Raw genomic sequence first — 13,863 nt, forward strand, 5'->3', positions numbered from 1 at the left:
CAAAATGTAGTAAACTTTATAATGAATTTTCTTTTTTGTTACACACATTTTCATGCATATACATTTGAAGAAACAATACCAAATATTAAATATTCAGTTGTGCATAATACTTGGTCTACAGACAATTCTTGGTACACATATAACTATATGGATTCAAGGGTCCTCTTCAATAAATGGATTCCTCCGAGGTCTGTAATTCACAGACTGAGAACCACTGGACTGGGTAATAAAAACAAAAGGCTCCCAGTTAGCATGCACTGGGAGCAAACCCTCAGCCCTTTCCCTTTAGCATATGCCAGGAATTCATTGATGGAATGAGTCTGGGCTACCTTAAACTCTAAGGTAATATTTGTAATATGGTTTAATGGAAACTAGGAGACATAGAACATGGTCCTTGGTCATGAAGTTGCCTGAGGACATCAGAAATATACATAGGGCAATGGCTCCATAACAGGTAGAGGAGGGCAAGAAAGTGTGGGGAGACAGGGCTGGATACAAGCTTCCCCTGCCTTGTCAGGCTGGGAATGGCTCTCCAAGGACTTTCTCCCACCTTGGGCTCATTCCTGTGATCCTCCCAACATCAGCGTGGGGCTGGCCTTCGGGGCACATCCCAGCCTGACTCAGAGGGGTCTCCTAAGGCCACTTAGCAGAGGAGATGAAAATGGAATCCAGAGGTCTTTGTGCAGGACTTTCTGGGCTTCAGTGGAGTGCAGAGAGGATTCCCTGAGGAGCATCTTACTTTGTCCTTGTTTCTCCTTGTCTGACCTGACCTCTTGGCAGTGACATTTATCAGATGGAGAAGGACATTGCTTTAGAGCAGGAGAGGAACATTCGTTACCGACCCCCCAAGATCTTGGAGCCCACAGCCTACCAGGAACCCCCACCCAAGGTAAGCCAAGCTCTGGCCTCATCGGTCCTGAAACCACAGCAGAGTCAAGTCCCTTTCTGACCCATCCCCAGCCTAACTGTGTAATCTCCTCCTCATTGCACAGGCAAGATGCTTCCCTACAACCCCCCTCTCAGCTTCTCAACCCAACTGTCACACCATTGTCTTGGCAATTGGGGTGGAAACTGAGACAGCAGAAACCTGTGGGGCAGCTGGGTCAGGGAATCATCCAAGAAAAGCATCCCTTGAGAGGCTGGGGCACTGTTCTTCTTGGAGTTTTATAGGAACAAATTAGAACCTCCTGAGGACATGTGAATCGGAAGTGTCCTTGCACCCCTGAGGTCCAGTCCCTGTTCCCATGCCTTCCGTGGCACCCTTGGGCTCAGGAGCCAGTGTTTTGCTGCCATGCTGTTAGGTGGTTGGGTTTTCAGAGACAATGCCCAGGTGGCCCAAGAGCTTTGTTCTCACTGTCCCCCTTGCTTGGCATGCTCTGACCCTTCCCTTAGGGCCCAGCTCAATTTCACCTCCTCCACGAAGCTTCCACGAGTGTCTTGAGTCCTCAGTGACCTCCTGCCTCTGAATGTCTGTACTTTTAATAGTGTGTTTGGCAGGTGTTCACATGTGTAGGTTGGGAATTTACACACAGAGGTCATTCACCCCTCCAGTAGACCGTTAGCCCCAGGAGGGCAAAGGGGCCGACCTCTTTGTATCTTCTCAGTTCAGCGTGTAACTGGTGCTCAGTAAGTGACTACAAAATGATTTTAATAATAACCCTGTCCTTCATCTCTCCTTCATTCTGAACAACTCTGACCTGTCTCCAACTTGACATTCCCCTTGATGGCTTATGCTCACTCAGGAGAGAAGGCATCGCACAGAGCACTGACACATGTCTTCTCTCTTCAGCCCAGCCGGCCCAAGTACAGACCCCCTCCACAAACCAACCTTCTGGCTCCCAAGTTGCAATTCCAGGTGAGTATATCAGCAGAGGGATGGGAAAGTTCCGGTCTGTTCTTCATCCGGGTCATTCCTGAAATCCCATTCTAATGCCTTTGAGGAGCAGCCATCACCTGCCTGGGTCATGCAGATGGCCTGGCTTGGCAATTCTTTTATACTCAGAACAGAATTTGAACTCAGAGTACCTGAGATCAGAAGAATAAAAAATGGAATTCTACCAGGCTCTCCTTGGCTACACAGACTTTCTGAAGCCTGGTCCATCAGCTCCTCAGAAAATGTCCGCCATGTCTGCTGCTTTATGTGCCTGCCCACAGCTTAACTCTATGCCCAATGCCTCCTTGGCCTCCTGCCCTGAGTGGAGCTTTCTGAGATGGAACCCCAGGGAGCTGGGGACAGTTAATATTCTCCAGAGAATGGAATCTCTCCCTGGGGTCCCTGCGGAGGCTCTGGCTCAGAACCTGTGTGGTTCGTGAAGAGAGAACAGGGGTTCCATCTGAGCTGTCTTCCTCTCTCCACCATTTCCAACCACTTCCTCTTCTTAAGGCTCTGTGTCCCTGACTCAGAATCTCTCTGTCCTGTCTCTCTCTCTTGTATCTGGATAACAGGGAGCCAGGCCCCTGTCTGTCCTTCTCTTACATTCCTCAGCTCAGAGGTGCTGCTCAAAAATGGAGCATCTCAACCAACAGAAACAGGGTTGGTTAATTGGTACTCCCTGAAGAGAGGTGACTTCCCATGGCCATATATTTCTCCTCAAAAAAGTACCCTACTGCCAAAACAAGCCTGACCAAAAAATCTGATGAATATACTTTATGTGAAGAAAAACACTTTGATTCAGAAGATAGAAGTGATGACCTTAAAAAGAAACATACCCTTTTGTAGCTTAAAACAGTGATTGAAATATATATATATATGTATTATGTATGTGGGTTAATCCTATCTGATGATTTTTAATACAGCTATGATTCTGTTCTAAAGGAGGACACATGTCCCCAGTAGGCAGTCAGTGACCTGTACAGAGCCCCGTTATATGCAGAACATCGGGGAGGAGGAATGTGAGATGAGTGAGACGGCAATGAGCTGCCTCCTAGCTGAGAGCTGTGTATGTTTCCCACCTTATTTATGGGACAAGGCCAAAGAAGTACCCAAACCAGTCTCTTTATTAGCTCCTGGAGAGGAAGCCCTTCTCTAAGACCATGGTGCTTGTGTAGCATTTCTTTGTGCTTGTGTTTGTAGCAGCTAATTGTCCACCTTCTTGCCTTGTCCCTGTGCCTTGTGCTCCTTTGCTTCTCCTGAATAGGTCCCCGAGGGTCTGTGTGCCAGCTCACCCACGCTCACCAGCCCTATGGAGTATCCATCTCCCGTAAACTCGCTGCACACACCACCTCTCCACCGGCACAATGTCTTCAAGCGCCACAGCATGCGGGTAAGAGGGCCTTGCATGCTGGGTCTCAGCCCGGGCTGAGGAGGCTGCTGGAGGGGAGGTGGCCTGGGACGCCAGGAGCCCCAGGTCCTCAGGCTCAGGAGGTGCCTTCCATGCTTCCATGTTTCCGTGCGCCGGTCAAGCCCCTTGAGGGGCTCTGTGATTCCCTTCCCTTTGCAAATACATCAGAGGGTGGGGGCAAGCCCGACTCTGCTCCCAGGGGCACCAGCTGGACCCCAACCTCCCTGGTCCCCACCCTGGTACTGTGGTGACTGATGTAAAATACCCCCCCCCCCTTGGCTGAGCCCTGGGAGTACATGGGAGTGTGGAGGCTCGCGGGCAGGGGCAGCCAAGCTTGATGACAGACCCTGGAGGTTCTGCTCTGCTCCGCCCCTTTCTGCCTAATTGCTTAGTTGCTCAATCTCTCCTCTGTCGAAGGAAGGCCTTCCATGTGGCTACTGCTCCCGCTGCTTTTGTAAAAGTTGTTTCTGTATGGGAAGGAGCGTAGGGCTGGTGTGGATGCAGGCGCATTACCTGGCTAGAGCAGGGGCTAAGCCGCCCCAGGGGGAGAGGAAACCCTCCCCGGTCACCTCTTTGTTGTCAGGTGCCAGTGAGGTCCTACCTGCTCCATGAACTAGCTTCTGATTATCAGCTCTTATAAAAACAAAAATCCACCTTTGCTGGTAGCCAGACGCCCACTCTCCACCACATATTTTCCTCTGCAATACAAATGGCCCCTTGTAATCACTTGCCATGAACATTTTTGGCTTGATACATTTTACTAAATCAGGTCTTGCTATGTGACCAAACAGACTTATTATTTTAGTTCTAACTCTGCATACATGATATTTCAGGCCCAGGTTACATCAACGTAGGAAAATTTTAGAAATATTGCTTGTTTGTTATAAACAGATTTGGAAAATGTAGGCAAGTATGTTGATATACTTCTGCCCAATTATTCTTAATTTAGTAAAATTCTGAAATGAGGTAGATAATTTGAAATTCTAGGCATCAAGACCTAATGTAAAAAAGGAAATTTCCCTGATCTACGTCATTTTTCTCTTTTACATTAATTTAACCAATTTATATCTTGGCATACACTCAATGATAATGAAACTGCATTTTTAACAATGTGCTATAATTTAGTCAGTGTTCAGTTCTCACACCCTGCTACCCTTGACCCTTTAGTCATAATATATTAAGTTTTAGTGAGTTTATTTAAAGGGATATTTTTCAAAGTCATAATATATTAAGTTTTAGTGAGTTTTATTTAAAGGGATATTTTTCAAAGTCATAATATATTAAGTTTTAGTGAGTTTTATTTAAAGGGATATTTTTCAAAATGAAGCTGTTCTGCACATTTGAGAGGCGTCATTGCCTTTGTCTAAGCCCCACTTCACCAAGGGGACTTTATTCAGTTTCATAAAGATAAACTGTGCAGCAGGGCGAAAAAAAGACCTTTTGTATCAAGGCTTTAGAACTACTTGCCATAAGGAGAGTCTGCCTGAAAGAACATATTGAGTATGTATTTACATAAACAAAAAAAAAGTGTTAAAAATATAAACTCCATTTTTATGACATATATCAGAAACACTGAGAAAGGCTCTTCCAGGTAGAATGCTGAAAAAGTATGATAGGCCTTTGGCAAAGCATTTGAAAGAATTTACCATACAAATCAGAAGATTTTCTCACAAAAACAAGTTTTCTCTTGACTGACGCTGAAACCTGATTCATCCTGGGAGTCTGGGGGATGCCATACCAAAGTCAGGATGGCAGCACAAGGAAACTAAGAATAATAGTAATTCGATAACTGGTACAGTATGCATGGACGGGTGCCAGGTGCTGTCCTAGGTGCTGAAAGGAGAACAAAGGTGTTTCTGCCTTCAAGGAGCTTACAGTCTGCCAGAAGGAACGAGTCACGTACACATTTAATACAAGCCAGAAATCTGTGAGTGACACATAGAGATACTGCTAAAATGCAGTGGGGATTCATAGAGGAGAATGCTTCATTTTTCAATTGGACCTTGAAGGATGGAGAAAATTTGGACAGGAAGAAATTGGGATGGGCAAGATGGAAGAGGCAGAGGCATCAATATAAGCCAAGATTTAGTGATGGGAAAACAGAGGGCAAGGGGGGGGGAGCCATGTGTTGGTGGAAATAAGGCTGACAAGATACATTGTAGTCAAATGACAAAGATATCACAGCTTGTGAGTCATTTGAAAACACCACAAGCAGCTGGTCCCTTTAACAAGGACCAGTAAGGTGAGTGTCAATTGCCTAATGAGAATCCTACCTGAGGTGCATTTCTGTAAAGTAAGCCCTAAAGTGGTTCAATAAGAAAAAGCTCATGTTTTCATTGAGTTTTATTATGCAATTGGAAGATATGGGAACAAATCTTCCAATATATGCTAAAATATCTGGTGAGATGGTGCCCAGCCTGGGGCATACTAGGCATTTTAGTGGTGGGAATCTTCTTTTAGAAGATTGGAGAATGTACAGAACTTTACTTACAGAATTTAAAGTAACTGACAGAACTAACTTACAGAACTTGCAGAACTATGTTACGTTCTGTAACGTAAACTTACAGAACTACATAGTGGGCTCCTGACTAGTCAGGCACCCTATTGGTATTTACTCTAGGCTTCCTCACTTCATACATTTTTCTTACACCTGGAGATACCTAGCTCTATATTCAGCTGTGAATATAATTCCCATTTGTCAGTACGTCAATAGCCCGGGGCAGCCATACCATTGTGTTTGCAGGTGCTGACATTTAATCGGGGGATATTTATAGCCTAAAATTCCCTTGTTTGGTAGCATCAGTCCCAGTGAAATAAATTTTATTTTGTTCTTACCAACTCCAGGATTATCAAATACTCTTACATTCTGAAATTTGTTTTCTTGAAATGAGATCTAGGTCATTTTTCCCTCGGGGGATGTTTGGCAATGTCTGCCAGCATTTTTGTTACAACTGGAGAGGGGTGGGAGGGTGCTGCTGGCATCTAGAGGCTGCTGAGCATCTTACGGTGCCCAGGACAGCTCCCCACAGCAAAGAATCATCCAGCCCCTTATGTCAATTGTGCTGAGGTTGACAAACCCTTAGTCCAGCTATGGTTTACTTGGCTCGGTGTGAACAGGACATTGTTCCCATCACCAGCCTCCTGCACCCAGCCTCGTGCCTGACACATAGTAGTTGCTTAATAAATATTGTTGAATAAGTTAAGAAAAAAGAGTATTTCGGCAAGAAACCACGCTTTTAGGGAGGAGCCCTGTTACAGATGGAGATCAGTCATTGAAGCTCAACGAGCAATGGAAAAAAATCCTTGTGTAACTATGTTTAAACTGTGTTGTTATGTTCAAGTATATTCTGGAGGGTTTGATGGGGAAAGGCTTAGCAGAGATTATGGCTCAATAAAATGGATAGAGAGTGATTTGTAGCATTTTATGCAAGTGACTTATATGTAAACTGGACACTTCAAAGAAAGGAAACTGAGGAGCCTGTGATGTCATAAAAGGGTCCTGTCTCTGGAGAAGGCAACCTCTAGGCTTTATGCAATCAATAGGATGTCAATAATACTCTTCCTCATGAGTCCAGGAAACCAGGGTGATCATGTGCAGCAGAAACAAGCAAAACAGTTATTTTTTCTTTCTCTTTCTCTCTAAAAATAAAATAAAATAAAATAAAAGACATAAGCTCTGGAGAGGCTGAGCAGATAATTATATAATTATACAAATGAACCCTGGGGAAGATTGAGCAAAAGAAAGGAAAAGGAAAACATGCAACTCCTTCTGTTTAAGAAATAGCATGTAAAATTATGAATAGGTCCAAAGCCCTCAAGATGAACTAAAACCAGTGTTAGATTAATAAAGCTGGTGAGAAGAAGCATTTACCACGTGTCTAGAAATCTGTATTTCTTTAAATTTTGTTTTTCATTTCATCTCAACTTATGCATTTCTTAGAACCTTTGGTTAAGTAATCCAATCTTAATAAAGGGTACATTTTAGTAGAAAGGCATGGTCAGATGGGTGCCTGCTGTTGCCCCCCTCTCGGGCTCTGCTCACCATGGACACTTGGTGTCCACACACCACAGGGCTCAGGCAGCACTATTGCTCCCCGAGGCTTCCAGAACGGCTGCCATGGCACTTGGATGGAGAGAAGTGCCAGAGGGTTTCCAGAAGGCTGGCTTTGCATTTCTAAATCTCTAAAGTGACAGTAACTGTTGCAAATACCAGCTGAGAAAACAACATAACGAACTTACAAGAAGAGAGTAGTTTGCAAGGCCATGGCTCGTGTTTGCATGAAGCTCTTTGAGAATTGTTCCTCCTCTGAGCCTGGGCCTGGTCTCACTGGGTCCCCCTCGCAGGAGGAGGACTTCATCCGACCCAGCAGCCGAGAAGAGGCCCAGCAGCTCTGGGAGGCTGAGAGGATCAAGATGCGACAGATCCTGGACAGGCAGCAGAAGCAGATGGCGGAAGATTACCAGTGGCTGAGGCAGGAGGAGAAATCCTTGGTGAGCAGCTCTGGGCCACGGGTGGGAATGGACACCATTCTCCGCAGCTCTGCCGAACACGTTTTGATTCGAGTGCTCACGCAGGAAGGATTTCTATGCCATCTTATTAATTTGTGTTCTGCTTCACCCCCCAATCTGACTGGAATGAATGTTCTCCATGCATTGTCAGTATTTTTAGTTCTAGAACCCTGAGTCCTTTGCTTTGGTTTTCTCTTTTGCAGGACCCCATGGTGTACATGAATGATAAGTCCCCATTGGTAAGTCACCAGGAGAGGTCTCTTCCTTGGAAACCCCAAGCAATGTGACCCCAGCTCCAGCCCCCTGGGCCTGTCCTTCTCTTCCTTTGCTGTTTTGTTATCTTGGGAGCATGTCTTTTCCCTTTACTCTGATCTCCAAGTGGCTTGTTTCCTGAGCCCTCACGTGAGCCTTAGCACTGTCTTTGTCTGCCACAGGTGCCTCCACCTTGTAAGGTTGTTCAGTCTGCAGCCACATGTGCAGAGCTCCCCAGAGCTGCTCTCTAAATGCACAATTGGAGGGCGGGGGGGGTGGTGGCTAAAGGGAGGTGGGCCTTAGTCACATGCTATCTTTCCTTCCTTCCTTCCAGACCCCAGAGAAGGAGGCCGGCTACAGTAAGTGTTCGCACCCTTCCTTTTGGTATTTCCACTTAGCATCTTGTGTCATTCCACTCCTCCTTGCTCATTGTCCATTGCAAAAAGCAGCAGTCTGTTTGCAGTTTTCAGAAACTCTGCCTTGTTTCAATTCAGAATGCAATGAGAGGGACAGTTTTTGAGTTGACATCAATCCCTCTGTTCTGTCTATTCCACTGCTCTCTCCCTGCCCAGCACCCTTCTGTTCCCTTCTTAGTTTATCTCTTTCTTGAATTTATTTTGGGGAGTTGATGATTCTCTTCCTTCCTATCTCCCGCTCACTCTGCTGGAGGCTCCTTTTGCACAAAGCAGTTAACAAATGATAAAGTAGCTCTACCCTGCCTCTCCAAGTTCACACTCATCTTCTCTAGACCCAAGGGGTGGAAGAGAGAGAGTGGGATGGGGGTAGCTGAGCCCACAGGGTCTCTCCAGAAACTTCTGCTGAAGGCAAGGAGGGAGGAGCCAGCCAGAAGCTGGATCCTAGAGGGGTGGGGCTGGAAGGACCCGAATTATATGATGACAGTGACAATGGTAGATGACAATGACAGCCACAAAACAACAATCACAGAGCATTTGCCGTAAGTCAGGCACTGGCCTCAGTGATTTACAATATTAACTCATTTAATCCTCATAGCAACCCTATGAGATAGGTAAAACTTATTATTATGCCCATTTTACAAAGGACAAAATTGAGGTACAGGAAGTTAAGTAACATGTCCAAAGCGACATAGCTGATAATCAGCAGAGTTCAAGTTTGAGCCCAGGCAGTCTGGCTCCAGAGTCCCTCTGAGCGAACCCTCTTATCTCACAGGTAAAAATTAAGGCTCAGGGAGCTTAAATGAGCTGTTCTAGCTACCAGCTCTCCATGGCAGAGATGAGAGTAGGGCCAGGTCCTCTCATCTTCAGCCTGTGGCATTTTCCTCTGTCCTGCTCCTCTTTCCTCCTCCACTTCCACAGGATTTGTGGATGTATTTGTTTATCAGAGTGGAGAATGAACAGCATGATTCTGCAGCTGTTTCACTTTCTTGACTCTGAACAAACCATCAGAGAATCCTCTCTAATATACCACATTAGCTGCCCTTGCACCAGGGCAGAGGAACTGCAGAAACCTCCTGCCATTCAGAGTGAAGTTTCTTCCTCAGGGATTTTCAAGGCCAGCGTGTAGACTGTACCTTGGAGCCCAGCCTGTGTGAGGCGAGGAAGCACAAGTAGCCGGGGAGCTGGATTAGCAGCTAGCCTTACCCTCTCCACTGTGACTTTGCCTTTTTCTTTTTATGAAATAAACAGTAGTGCTTGTCCCTGCCTATAGGAGAACCAGAAAGATCAAAAGGGGTTTTGCTGGGACTTCCATTTGGGTTGCACAGTTATTTTCCCTGCCATCTTCCTAAAATTCAGATTTAATTTCCCTGGGGTCTTGGGGTGGTAGAGGAGCTGGGGTTCCCTTGGTTATCTGGAGTTGCAAAGGGAGAGGCCTAGGAGACAAGTCCTGCCCCACTCACCTTCCTTTCCTGTTGCAGCGGAGTTCACGGGGCCCCCGCAGAAGCCCCCGCGGCTGGCTGCACAGGTACGTGTTGGCTTTGCAGACTCTGGTAATAATCAGAGCAGGGCTCCATGAGACTGAAGACCATGGACTGCTAAAACTGAAAAGGACCTCAGAGATATCTAGTGCAGTATCCTCATTATTGAGAAGAGAGAACTGAGGTGAGGCCCAGAGAGGGAAGGTACCTTGCCTGAGGTCACACAGCTAATTCACGAGAAATCAAGGAGGATTCCTGCCTCCCAACCTCTTCCCTGACCTGGAGGAAAGCCCACTGGTCCCGCCCTAGAGGCAGGAGGTGTGGACCCTCTTTCTCTCTTGAGCCTGCCCCATTGGCTCCAGCACCCACATTGTCCTGCCAGTAGCCTAGGGCAGGTGCTGATTTTCCTCTCTCTGAGCAGGGACTCTGAACCTCGGCTGCCCATTAAAATCACCTGAAGAACTTTAAAAACTGCCTGGGCCCGAGGCCTCATGGTGATTCGTTTGATCTGGTGTGAGGCTGGACCACTGGTATTTTTTAAGGCTCCGCAGACTCACTATGCACTCCCAGGACAGGGCACTATTACTGTGGAGAAGAATCTTTTGGAATTGAGTTAGCAGCCGAGTTGGCGCCTGTAGTGCCTGCCCAGGAAAGACTCGCGCCTCGCCCCCTGACCGCCTCGTGCCTCCCTCTCAGTCCATCCAGCCCACAGCTAACCTGGACAGGACTGACGACCTGGTGTACCTCAGCGTCATGGAGCTGGTGCGGGCTGTGCTGGAGCTCAAGAACGAGCTCTGTCAGCTGCCCCCCGAGGGCTACGTGGTCGTGGTGAAGGTGAGAGCCAGGGCCCCAAGCCAGGGAGGGGACAGGGTGGGGGGAGGCTGCCCGGCCCATTCCTGGAAGGAAGCAGAGGTGGCTGAGCTCCCTTGTCTGCTACCCCACTAGTGCCTTTCCCAGGAAGGACCCCCATTAGAGCAGGGTGGTCAAGGGGAGTCTAGTCCCGGGTGGCTTCTGAAGGCAGGTACCGTCCCAGCAGGGTTCTTGCCAAAGGAAATAAGGTTTTACCAAAAAAGTAGGAGGTGATGGCCACCTTGACCCCTCTCTCCCCAGAACGTGGGGCTCACCCTGCGGAAGCTCATCGGGAGCGTGGACGATCTCCTGCCCTCCTTGCCGTCATCCTCACGGACGGAGGTTAGTGCCCTCGGCCCAGATGGTGCCAGAAGCTTTCACTGCGCCCCTCCACCGCCACGTGTCCCGAGCCCTGTTTCCAAGGGCGTCCTGAGCAACCTCTTTTCTGCCTGCCGACCCCCCAGCAGGTGGCTCTGCACAGCACGTGTAAGCAGGCACCCCAAGGGGGCTGAGAGGCACCCCAGACCTGGCCAGCTTCCCAGGGTGACGTTCCTAGTTCAGGTCTCAGAAAACTATAGTGAATTCTTATAGAATCAGGATATGCAAAGGAGATGCCCCTTCCTTTTTCCCCCTCTTTTCATCCTTTATCTAATCACCACCCTCCCTTCTAAGTTAAAGTTGTCATTGAAATAAATAACTTTTCAGGTTTCTATAACCAATCAATAAATCTACTTTTCTTTATTTAAATGAGAAACAAACAAAACTATCATCAGAAGCCCAAATGAGACATCCCTAAAGTCTACCTGGAGACAGTTCCTGTGGTGGGCAGAATAAGCAACCCCCCCCAAAAAAATGCCCATGTCCTCATCCCTGGGACCTGGGACTCTGACACCTTACCTGGCAAAAAGGGCTTTGCAGATGTGATCAAGTGAGAGGCCTCGAGAGGGGAAGGTGATCCTGGATTCTCCAGGTTGGCGGAATGTCATTCCAAGGGCCCTTATAAGAGGGAGGCGGGAGGGTCAGAGCCAGGGAAGGAGATGTGGGGACAGAAGCAGAGGCTGCGGCGATGCCATTGCCCAAAGGAACGTGGGCAACCTCTAGACGCTGGAGGAGGCAGGGAAAGGTTCTCCCCCCAAGCTTCCAGAGGAAACACAGCCCTGCTGTCACCCTGGTTTCAGTCCCAGACTTCTGACCTCCAGAACCATAAGATGATAAATCTGTGTTGCTTTTTAAGCCACTAAGTTTGTGGCAATTTGTTGCAACAGTAATAGGAACCTCATCTAGTACCCTGTAAATGTGCTGGTTATCCATCTTTTAATGTTAAAGCATCTGAAAACCCTGAGTGCCAATGCCGACCAATGGAGCCCTTCACACACACACACACACACACACACACACACACACACACACAGGCTGGGCTTTGACCCTCCAGCTGCCTGGCAGTCAGTGACAGGGACAGGTCCATGGCATCCCAGCCCCCCACAGCCCCCACTGTCTGGGGCTGTTCAAGACAGAACAAGGCAGTGGTGTTGGGGCCCATTTCCTGGCCTCTAGAGCACCTCACCCTCAAGAAGATCACTCATTCATTCATTTCATTTCATTCAATAAATATCTCTTGAGCACTGCCTGTGTGCTCACAAGTGTGCTAGGCCCTGGGGATACAGCAGTCAACACAGGAAACCCAGTCGACAGCAGGCAGCTAAAGATGTACTTGACTCCTGACCATTGGTTCCAGCATTGGCCAGCGTGAGGGGGTGTTGTGATGAAGGGAGGGGGGCGGCCAACTGGATCAGGGTGGGCCTGTGCACAATGTCAGTGATCACAGAGGTCCATGTTGGGGGGCTCCAGCCTGCATGGGTCCTTGGATTCAGCCCAAGCCCCAAAGGCACCCGTGTGGCTTCCCCATGCTCCAGCACTAGGCTCTGCAGCCCACTCAGTCTCCTTGCCTCTCCCGCAGATCGAGGGGACCCAGAAACTGCTGAACAAGGACCTGGCAGAGCTCATCAACAAGATGCGGCTGGCCCAGCAGAACGCCGTGACCTCCCTGAGTGAGGAGTGCAAGCGGCAGATGCTCACGGCCTCACACACCCTGGCCGTGGACGCCAAGAACCTGCTCGACGCTGTGGACCAGGCCAAGGTTCTGGCCAATCTGGCCCACCCACCTGCCGAGTGACTGAGGAGGCGGCCCTGCCCACGTCGTCGCCCCCCCCCCCCCGCCGGTGTCGTGTTCCTCCCTGCACCCCCCTGGTCCCCTGCCTTGCTCTCGGTCATGTGGGTTTTCTCAGGGGGAAGGCCTAGGGGAAGGCCTTTGCACGACCCCCCTCTCCCCACCCCTACCCCAGACAGGGCTGCTGAGGCTGCAGCTGGGCACAGGGAACCCTGGGCTGTGGACACCAGGGATGGCGAGGAGGGCTCAGAGGGAGCTCTGCCTCCTGGCCTCGCCCTCCTCGCCCCGCCTGGCCTGGATGTGGGGGCCCTAGCAGCTGAGAGGGCTTTATGCATGGACATGGCAGGCAGATATGGGAACCAAGCGACCTTCTCCTTCCACTCAGGCCCTCGGAGGTCCCCTGGTGCACAGGGGGGCTGGGGAAGGGCTTTTTTATGATGGGCGGTGGGGAGAAGGTGGTTGGTGGGATGAGGGCTGGACCTGACTTTCTTGTACAGTGTATATTGGAATTTATTTAATGTGTGTTTGGTCTGGACTGACAGCTGTGCACCCTCCTCAGGGGGGACCTGGGAGATAGTCCAGAAACAAGCTGATTGGGAGTCTGGGCACAGGACGCTGTGTTGTCAACACACCCAGCACTGGGAAGACTGGGGAGAGAGGGGGTGGAACAGAGCTTTGGGCCACAGTCCACCTCGCTTCCTCTCTCCCTCTTTTCTCTTCCTTCCTTTAGATTCTCCTCCTTCCCCCTTCTGTCTTCTTCCCTCTTTTCTTATGCTTTCTCCTTTTTTCTGCCCCTTTTCTCATCCACCCCTTTCCTGTCTCTCATGTCTGTGTAGAATAGTCTTTTGCCTTCTTTCTATTTGACTTGTGGTTGAAATAAAATTGTACCATTTGCTTTGTGGTTTGTTTGA

The 13,863-nt window shown here is 48.7% G+C and overlaps 1 protein-coding gene across 2 annotated transcripts in view; it reads left to right on the forward strand.

Annotated features, from left to right (window-relative positions):
* The window catches only part of PTK2B (protein tyrosine kinase 2 beta), a 123,888-nt gene extending 110,041 nt beyond the window's left edge, over positions 1-13,847 (forward strand). Inside the window, exons 22-31 of one of the 2 annotated variants that reach the window (XM_037813076.1) lie at positions 781-889; positions 1,790-1,855; positions 3,138-3,263; positions 7,626-7,772; positions 7,994-8,029; positions 8,377-8,401; positions 9,937-9,983; positions 10,633-10,770; positions 11,047-11,127; positions 12,743-13,847. In XM_037813076.1, the coding sequence (XP_037669004.1) occupies positions 781-889; positions 1,790-1,855; positions 3,138-3,263; positions 7,626-7,772; positions 7,994-8,029; positions 8,377-8,401; positions 9,937-9,983; positions 10,633-10,770; positions 11,047-11,127; positions 12,743-12,958 (991 nt within the window). In that variant the 3' untranslated portion in view covers positions 12,959-13,847. The remainder of the gene's footprint in view (positions 1-780; positions 890-1,789; positions 1,856-3,137; positions 3,264-7,625; positions 7,773-7,993; positions 8,030-8,376; positions 8,402-9,936; positions 9,984-10,632; positions 10,771-11,046; positions 11,128-12,742) is intronic. The other variant, XM_037813077.1, reaches the window with a different exon arrangement.
* The last annotated feature ends 16 nt before the right edge of the window (positions 13,848-13,863 follow it).

Source organism: Choloepus didactylus, chromosome 20 (assembly GCF_015220235.1).
Source record: "Choloepus didactylus isolate mChoDid1 chromosome 20, mChoDid1.pri, whole genome shotgun sequence".
In the NCBI taxonomy this organism is placed as follows: domain Eukaryota; kingdom Metazoa; phylum Chordata; class Mammalia; order Pilosa; family Megalonychidae; genus Choloepus; species Choloepus didactylus.